The sequence below is a fragment of the Oncorhynchus keta genome, chromosome 5 (assembly GCF_023373465.1).
Source record: "Oncorhynchus keta strain PuntledgeMale-10-30-2019 chromosome 5, Oket_V2, whole genome shotgun sequence".
Lineage (NCBI taxonomy): Eukaryota > Metazoa > Chordata > Actinopteri > Salmoniformes > Salmonidae > Oncorhynchus > Oncorhynchus keta.
In genome coordinates, this window is record NC_068425.1 from 28665923 (window position 1) to 28675977 (window position 10055).

The following is a 10055-nucleotide window of genomic DNA, read 5'->3' on the forward strand; positions in this document are numbered from 1 at the left end:
AGTATGCTTGGGGTTATTGTCCATTTGGAAGACCCATTTGCAACCAAGATGTAACTTATTGACTGATGTCTTGAGATGTTATTTCAATATATCCACATCATTTCCCTACCTCATGATGCCATCTATTTTGTGAAGTGCGCCAGTCCCTCCTGCAGCAATGCACCCCCACAACATGATGCTGCCACCCCGTGCTTCAGGGTTGGAATGGTGTTCATCGGCTTGCAAGCCCCCTTTACCTCCAAACAGTTCTATTTTTGTTTCATCAGACCAGAGGACATTTCTCCAAAAAGGACGATCTTTGTCCCCATGTGCAGTTGCAAACCGTAGTCTGGCTTTTTTTATGGCGGTTTTGGAACAGTGGCTTCTTCCTTGCTGAGCGGACTTTCAGGTTATGTCGATGTAGGACTCGTTTCATTGTGGATAAAGATACTTTTGTACCTGTTTCCTCCAGCATCTTCACAAGGTCCGTTGCTCTTGTTCTGGGATTGATTTGCACTTTTCTCAGCAAAGTACGTTAATCTCTAGGAGACAGAACGTGTCTCCTTCCTGAGCGGTATGACAGATGTGTGGTCCCTGTGTGTTTATACTTACATACTATTGTTTGTACAGATGAATGTGGTACTTTTAGGCGTTTGGAATTTGCTCCCAAGGATGAACCAGACTTGTGGAGGTCTACAATTTTTTATCTGAGTTTTTTTTTCTGTTGATTTTCCCATGATGTCAAGCAAAGAGGCACTGAGTTTGAAGGTAGGCCTTGAAATACATCCACAGGTACACCTCCAATTGACTCAAATTATGTCAATTAGCCTACCAGAAGCTTCTAACGCCATGACTTCATTTTTTGGAATTTTCCAAGCTGTTTAAAAAGGCACAGTCAACTTAGTGTATGTAAACTTCTGCCTCACTGGAATTGTGATATAGTGGATTATAGGTGAAATAATCTGTCTGTAAACAATTGTTGGAAAAAAATTACCTGTTTCGTGCACAAAGTAGATGTCTTAACCGACTTGCCAAACCTATAGTTTGTTAGCAAGATATTTGTGGAGTGGTTGAAAAATAAATCCCCTTTTTCTCCCCAATTTCGTGGGATCCAATTGTTTTTAGTAGCTACTATCTTGTCTCATCGCTACAACTCCCCGTACGGGCTCGGGAGAGACGAAGGTTGAAAGTCATGCATCCTCCGATACACAACCCAACCAAGCCGTACTGCTTCTTAACACAACGCCATTCAACCCGGAAGCCAGCCGCACCAATGTGTCGGAGGAAACATTGTGCACCTGGCAACCTTGGTTAGCGCGCACTGCGCCCGGCCCGCCACAGGAGTCACTGGTGCGCGATGAGACAAGGATTTCCCTACCGGCCAAACCTCCATAACCCGGACGACGCTAGGCCAATTGTGCGTCCGCCCCCACGGACTTCCCGGTCGCGGCCGGTTACGACAGAGCCTGGGCGCGAACCCAGAGTCTCTGGTGGCGCAGCTGGCGCTGTGAAAACGAAGTTTTAATGACTCCAACCTAAGTGTATGTAAACTTCCGACTTCAACTGTAGGTAGGAGCAAGCCCATGTAATGCTTTGTAGGTTATCAGTAAAACCTTGAAATCAGCCCGAGCCTTAACAGGAAGCCAGTGTAGAGAGGCTAGCACTGGAGTAATATGATAATTTTTGGGGGTTCTAGTCAAGATTCTAGCAGCCTTGTTTAACACTAACTGAAGTTTATTTGGTGCTTTATCTGGGTATCCGGATTGTAGAGTATTGCAGTAGTCTAATCTAGACGTGACAAAAGCATGGATTAATTTTTCTGCATCCCTTTTGGACAGAAAGACTTTTAAAATTACTTTTTAAATGTTGCATAAATGGAAATGATCTTGATATGTTCGTCAAAAACGCCAAGGTCCTTCAGTTTTATTTGAGACGACTGTACAACCATCAAGATTAATCATCAGATTCAACAGAAGATCTCTTTGTTTCATTGGACCTAGAACTAGCATCTCTGTTTTGTTCAAGTTTAAAAGCTAAACATTTGCCCCCATTCACTTCCTCATGTCTTAAACACAGGCTTCCAGGGAGGGCAATTTTGGGGCTTCACCATGTTTCATCGAAATGTACAGCTGTGTATCGTCACAAAAGTAAACTATTACCTCACCAATAGTGACCCTAAAACGGAACGTTGAGGAACACCGACACTTACAGTTGATTTGTCAGAGGACAAACCATCCACAGAGACAACATTATATCTTTCTGGCAGATAAGATCTAAACCAGGCCAGAACTTGTCCGTGTAGACCAATTTGGGTTTCCAATCTCTCCAAAAGATTGTGGTGATCGATGGTATCAAAAGCAGCACTAAGGTCTAGGAACACGAGGACAGATGCAGAGCCTTGGTCTGACGCCATTAAAAGGTAATTTACCACCTTCACGAGTGCAGTCTCAGTGCTATAATGGGGTCTAAAACCAGACGGAAGCATTTTGCATACATTGTTTGTCTTCAGGAAGGCAGTGAGTTGCAGCGCAACAGCTTTCTCTAAAATTTTGAGAGGAATGGGAGATTCGATAAGGTCAATTAGTTTTTTATATTTTCTGGGTCAAGGTTTGGCTTTTTTTCAAGAGAGGCTTTATTACTGCCACTTTTAGTGAGTTTGGTTCACATCCGGTGGATAGGGAGATGTCTATTATGTTCAACATAGGAGAGTGAAGCACAGGAAGCAGCTCTTTCAGCAGTTTAGTTGGAATAGGGTCCAGTATGCAGCTTGAAGGTTTAGAGACCATGACTATTTTCATGAATGTGTCAAGAGACATAGTAGTAGTAGTAGTAGTAGCAGCAGTAGTTTTTTGTAGTAGCACTACCCATCTGATATAAGCTTGATAATTTGTTTATTATTTGAATCAACTGTGTAGTGCTAGGGCAAAAGTGGAAAACTGATTGATTTTGCAAAAAGTCATCAATGTAAGGGTATTTTGCATTTTTTTTCATCTGACTTTTAACCTAAATCCAATGACATGGTGACATTTTTGGTTGATTTCATGTTGAATTGACATTAGTTGACAACTCAAACAAATGTAAATCAAAAATACTTTGAACTGTCCCTGGTGGGTTGTCATTGCTCAATCAACTCATTTAATGTGGCTCCAGAAATGGAGTCTGCATGACTTAGAGCTGGGGAACTGGAAGGACACATACATAACTCCATGTCTGCTCGTTTCAACAGAAAGCTCCACCTGTTTTTCTGACGGCCGCAGCTCTGGTCTGGATTACATCAATGATGCCGCCAGCTCTCATTCTCTCACACTCTCTTTCTGTTGCTATCCCTCCTCTTTCTCTGTCCCTGTTTCTACCCCCCTCTCTCTCTCTCGGACCCCCTTTCTCTCTCAGACCCCCTTTCTCTCCATCTATGCCTAGTCACTTTTTCTTCCTCCCTCCCTTTCTTCCCCATCCCTCCCTGTCCCCCTCTCTCGCTCTCCTAGGATCAGAGCGGGTGTGATGGCGACCAGTGATACTAGAGCCTGTGGGGAGACCAGACGGATGAGGCTCAGGAGAGCAGAGCAGGGTGATAATCCATCAAAGGCATCCCCAGAACTGCTTGTCCCCAACACACATATTTCTATTACATGCACATGTGCACACAAATGCTCACGTACACACACACACACACACACACACACACACACACACACACACTTACTGTATATCCAAAACCATCTGTGAACTTTATTAGGGCCAATCTACCAAGTGCAGCTGACAGACAACAGTGCGCAGATACTTGGTGAGCTAACCTCCGAGGATCGTGGCATGCCACCAGGGTTGAAGTGCTCTCTGTGTACCCGCCGGCATGTTAGTTCTACTTATAAATTGGGTGGTTCGAGCCCTGAATGCTGATTGGCTGACAGCCGTGGTATACCAGAAGTTATACCACAGGTGTGACAAAACATTTGTTTTTACTGTTGGTAACCAGTTTATAATAGCAATAAGGCACCTCAGGGGTTTGTGGTATATGGCCAATATACCACGGCTAAGGGCTGTGTCCAGGCACTCCTCGTTGTGTTGTACAGAAGAACAGCCCTTAGCCATATTGGTTATATACACCACACCTCCTCGGGCCTAATTGCTTAATTATGACACCAGCAGCAGTGGCAGCAACAACAACATGAGAAATAGAAACAAAAGGCAATCCATTCTGGTTGAAACCATGATACCAAGTACATGAATAGTCCAAACAGGACCTCAACATAGATCACTTTTGGAAGAATCAAACAAGCAACATACACTTCCTTTTCAGACCAGCATTAATCACATAAAATGTCATTATCATTCTGTTCATCCCATGCAATTCATTTTGTCATCACAAGTCAGCAATCATAGTTATCCAATGATCCGTCACCTCAGGACACTGGGTGAAAATGATTGAGAGCATTTAGAATAGCATGCAGTTGGCCACTGTGTAGAAGCCTTTACTGCCTCTACAAAGTGGCTATTGTTATGCTATACTATAGTACCCAAAATGCTCAGTAGATCCACTACAAAATCAGTATAGATGAAGGGTGGGAAATAAGTGTTATCCCAAAATAAATGCGACTGAATTTACTCTGGAGACCACACACATGCTCAGGGTGAAGGTACTGTAAACAGAACATATCACCTAGCCTCCCAAACCATCTTTGCATTCTAAAACATTGACTAAACAACTGGCAGGCTGCAGCGTTCAAAGACGGGCCTGTTGGCTAGTAGAGCTAACATGTACAGTGAACTAATAAACACCTCAGCTCTCAGTAGGCTAACTGACACAGAGGTGACATGCTAAGGTCTGGGATGACAGCAGGCTTAACCCCACTATCCATATGCCTAATAGGCCCAGGAAGCACATGGACTGACTCCACCGTAGTATGTAGACTCAGAACCAGCAGAAGGCGGAGGATAACGTAGACAGTCGGAAATGAATACATGTGCAGGGTATATCAAATCTCCCGTAAAACGGGAATACCCTCGTTGGCTCTTTTTGCGTAGCTAGGTTTTGAATGTTGATGGAAATGTAGAAAACTGTTAAGTTGTTTTGTCAAGGAAAACCCCACTGGTAATTCTAGACAATAGCGCAGAACACTAACATTCACCCTGATTCACAGCAATAAGAATACAGAACACTTCGATATGCCCATTTGTGTAACACTAGTTACAAGACTACCATGTATAGAATATTAATGTAGAACGGTGCAGTCTTACCAATAGCACCATGCTGACATGTCAGTACTTTATATTATGCGAGGTCTTTGCAAATGACAAGTTACACTGCAGGTTTGAACCATGTGTCTAGAGCAAGGTCTTGAGCCAGTGCACAAGGAGTAGCTGACCAGAGGTAAATTAGACAAGGATAGGCTAGGACTCCTATGGTTACGATAAAGTGTGTGTATTCAATTCAATGGCATATGGAAAACTGGATAATATTGCCTTCATACATATGTCCATTGTCCAATCAACAAGACCAGACTACCAATGAGAAGATAGACCAGGGGATATTTTCAAGCTTTTTAATACAAACTTAATAAATGATCAGTTCAGCTTAACATGTAAGACACTGACTCCAAATACTTTGTTATACCGTTTGTTTTATCAAGTATTGCACAATGTAGGTACAAAATTAATATACGATTACATTTTGTCCATAATATAGCAAAAATCTTTAAACTCTTAACAGAAAATACAACTCTTGTTTTTCAAAAAAGCAAATATTCTTAAATCCCACCACTATGAATATTCTGTACACAATCTTTAGAATAGTCAATGTTTTTTAGAGGGATTCATTTCACAATTTCAATAAAAAAAAGAACAGAAAGTTGCTGCAGCCATCACGGATCACTGTAGTAGTAAAAGATATAAATGCAGTACCATGTCGTAGAAACAATATATACTCTGATATTTTACAAACTCTGTACTAAATTAAATTATACAATTAGAAAAAAGACCAGGAAATCCCACTTATTAATGCCAATCCTTGGAAATTTGGCATGTCCAGTTATGTCTTAAATACTGAAAGAGGCCATGACTTGTATTGTTTTTCTTCTTTATCTTTAAAACAGTCCCGTAAAAAATCATTTCTGTGCTTGGTTGGCAAAAGAAATAATGATGCATGTCGAAGTTTAGGTAACCAAGCTTGGACATCTTGTACTACAAGCTTCATCGTAAAAAAAGATAACTCAAGGGGGCAAAGTCATTTCACCCTCAGGCTCATGCGCTTGGACTTGAACACAGATCTTAGTCGACAACAAGTCACTTTCAATTTTTCCTGGAAATTGTGTTTCCTATTTTATTTTGATGTGCGTTTAGTCTTTTTTTCCCCCCATATCACATATCTCTGGTCATTTCTGTGTACTAGTACTGTAGTATCTGTGTACTAATTGGCCATCACAGGCTGGAATTGCTGGTTCGAATACTGCATGTTGTTCAAACTGAAATTCAAGCCATCCATAAGGGACTTGTCGTTGAGACCTCCGTAGGCCGCAAACACATCGAAGGCATTGCTGTACTGCAGCGGGCTGAGGCTGAGGGAGCTGTCACAGGGGAATAGGGCACTGGCTCCCCTGGCCCTGGAGGTTGGGGAACACAAACTCCTTGGCGTTGGGGCTGAGGGCTGAGGCCTGCTGCTGGCCCAGGCCCAACCCGTACAGAGAGTGCATGGAGGTGGAGATGGCTTTCTGCTTCAGCAGCGTGTTCACATTCAGGCCCAGGTTGGTGGGCGAGGTGCGGGCCACCTTCTGGCCCTGCCCACCTTGGCCACCGTTGCCGTTCTGGTTGTTACGGCTGCTGCTCTTCATTTTGGTGGAGCCGAATTTGGTGGCGGCGAAGGTGGCGGTGGTGAAGGTTAAAGGCTGGTTGGAGCGTGGCATGAAGGTGGGGCTGACAGCAGCCGAGTGGCCGAAGGGAGGCGAGGGCGAGCTGGAAGTCGGAGAGGGGCCCACCACAGGCTCGCTGATGGGCATGAAAACCTGGGCCTCAGGGTTGAAACTGTTCTTGATCTCCTTGTCCAGCTCCAGACCACTGGGGCTGCTCTCATTGCTGTCGTCCACGTACAGCACCTTGACGGGCCCCTTCTCCCCGATCTGGTAGGATACCTCGAAGGGGTCGATCCACACACTGAGGTCCTGAGGCAGATTGTGGCGCACATCCTCAATGTCCAGGCCACTCTCTTTGGCTGCCTTCTCTACCACCGGGTCCACCTTCTCCCCTACGTGGATGCACCTGAATCCAGAGCCCTTGTATGGCTTGTCTGGGTACCAGTGGCCCTCATACTTCCCCTTGAGCTGCCTCTCAAGCTCCTCGCCGAAGATGTTGACCCGTCGCCGCGGCAGCTTGTTGTAAAGGTAGGAGATGACGAAGTTGAGGGCTACTTGGATTTCAAGCTGCATAGCTGGCTGCTGAACTGCTCCGGGCGCGAGAAGAGGTGTCGGCAGCTGCGTCCTGTTGAGTTGCTTTACGTATCTGTGGTGGGTGGCGTAGCTGCTTCCCAGGCAGGGTAGGGTGTGATGGGTTGGGTCAACACCAGGCAAAAGGAACTAGAGCTTTGTGGAACTGCTCTAAAAACAAAAGTGCTAGTCGCAAGAGGCGTTCTTCCACAAGGTTGAGCGTTGTTTTTTCCTGAAAAAAGAGAAGATAAAAAATGATTAGCATATTGTTCAGACAGATATGCAAAACAATAAGACATTAAAAGGCATAAACCATTCCTCCACTAGATACAAGCCATGAAGAATTTTCATTACTTCAGTAATATTAGGTATAATTGGACAACATTTTGTAAACAGGCAACACTTCTCAAAGATGTGGGTGGCAATGTCCTCACCTACTTGACTGGGGTTGAGTCTACTACTGCAGACTTTGTAAAGGAATGCAATAAAATGCCCTTTAAACGTTAACCCTTTACTTCCCGAGGGAAACATCTAGAATAGAATTGCAGTCCGTATGAACACTCAAATCAACTAGTATGCTATGACGGATCAAGCGTTCACCTCTTCTCTGTCTTGTTTCAAGTCGCAACGTTTATTTGTCACATGCACAGCATACAGCAGGTGTAAAACAGTAGTGAAACGCTTACTTACAGGCGCTTTCCCGAACAATGCCGTATTCAGTATCAAGGTCTATAGCCTGAATCATCTTTAACAATGCAATGTCACGCTATGGAACAGAACGACCTAATGTATAAATAGCCATGACAAGCAAGGGGATCTAGTGAATTTGTCTGCATATCTACAACTCAACCTGAACAACAAAGATTTCACAGTAGATGAAAACGATTTTCAGAATGTTAGAAATCTCCACACAGAAAGAGCTGTGCTGTTTTTTCTAGACGAAGCTATAGAGAAGCACTAGAACTGATCGTGTTACATAATAAATAGCTAGCCTCGTTACAATGTTGCCAACGTCATAGAGTCGCAGTTACATTCGGAAAGGCATACTGCACTTTTTTTTACAGAACAGTTACATATTAGCAATCAGCCTGGCGATAGAAAAATATACCCTGTAAATATTATATCAGATTGGCGGCTCTCAACTCGCACTACTTAGTATGCTGATTAAATGTAGCAGTGAACGTCGACTAGGCGAGGCAGGGGATATAAAGGTTAGGTGTTGCTATTATCCGAACAGTGTCGACAAAACGGTTTATCAAAATGTAACAACTAGTCTATTCATTTTGGATATGGCCAAGTACAGAAGAAAATGCTAAATAAGCTGTATCCAATAAACAATCATACTCGGTCATTACAAAATAGACAGTTTTCTGCCCAACAGCGGATGGTTTTGTTCGTTTGAGGCAGTGTGAGCAGCTACCTTATCTATGCGGACCTATAAATTACCACTTGATATACTATTAATTCTTTCCGACCTGGAGATTTAATAACGGGGCCAAAAAAGAGATTAACACAATTCCATGCATAGCCTATTGCCTCTCCGCAAGTTTCTTCTTTCAATAATTTGACAGTCAGTCTTGATAGTCAAGCAAATGTAGATGACTATTTACCTCATATCCCGTCTTGCTTTCTCTCACACACGAATCAGTTAGTTAGGCTACCCCTCCCTAACTTCAGGGACTGACGCAGCAAATCAACTTGATTAATCTGGGGTAAATAGTTCATCAAGAATACTGGGCTATAGATGAGTGATGGATATCCAATCGAACACACAAAGAGTAATTGAGCCAAAAGCAATACTTACTTTTTCGTACAAAATAAAAGATTCTCAGTAGTTTTGAAGTACCGTTAGTGCAAATAGAAGTGTAGGGTAGATATAAATACTTTCTTCACATATAACATAATATTAACATAAAAAAGTATTCCAGTACGTGTAGACGTCGATAGGTTATCGTTATTTATTTTTGCTTTAGTTTAGATTGTTAGGTTGTTTAGCGTTTTCCCCTTTCAGCAGGCTTGCAGAATGTTTCCCTTCTACCTGGGAGTTTTACAACTTCGTCCCAGTCGGCTGTCATGCGCCTATATTTGTAGCTTTCTCCGCCATGGGCACGAGGTGGGCGGTGATGCGGTTTCAGAGGTCAAAACAATACGAGCACCAAATCTGGGCCTGCAATTGGTCAAATTGGGGAATCCAGCCTGCTGGAAATGTACAAACTCGAAAGTGTATTGGTTAGTTATACTGTCAATCCAAGGCATAAAAATAAAGGGACGCCCATAACAGGAACATTTGCGTCACACTTTTCCTATGTCTCTGACAGCAGACACAAATATATCGATTATGAAGTCAGACATATGCTAAATCATGTCATTTGCATATAGTATATTTTGATTATGTATTTTCAGTGATGCATAGTTGATAGATTATATGCCTTTGCTTGACATCCAACATTATTTAAATCAGCGTATCAATCATTTCAGCCGAGATATATCTCCCCTATTGCTTCGAGAAGGCTATGATACGGAATACTTGCATTCCAATAGGTTAACTGGTATTGCCAAGTGCTTCCGACTTATTTATTTGACATGTTTTAAAATAACGAGCGAGCAATTTGTTGGCTGAATACACTCTCACCCATGAAACCGTAATAACCATGCGTTATTACCATG

The 10055-nt window shown here is 43.0% G+C and overlaps 1 protein-coding gene across 1 annotated transcript; it reads right to left on the reverse strand.

The window, feature by feature from the left end:
• Positions 1-5502: 5502 nt before the first annotated feature.
• Positions 5503-9461, reverse strand: LOC118375856 (protein Tob1-like). Its single transcript, XM_035762484.2, is given in 3 exon segments — positions 5503-6560; positions 6562-7620; positions 9193-9461. Coding segments are annotated over 2 exon segments (1011 nt in total). The 5' UTR covers positions 7392-7620; positions 9193-9461; the 3' UTR covers positions 5503-6379.
• Positions 9462-10055: the final 594 nt, after the last annotated feature.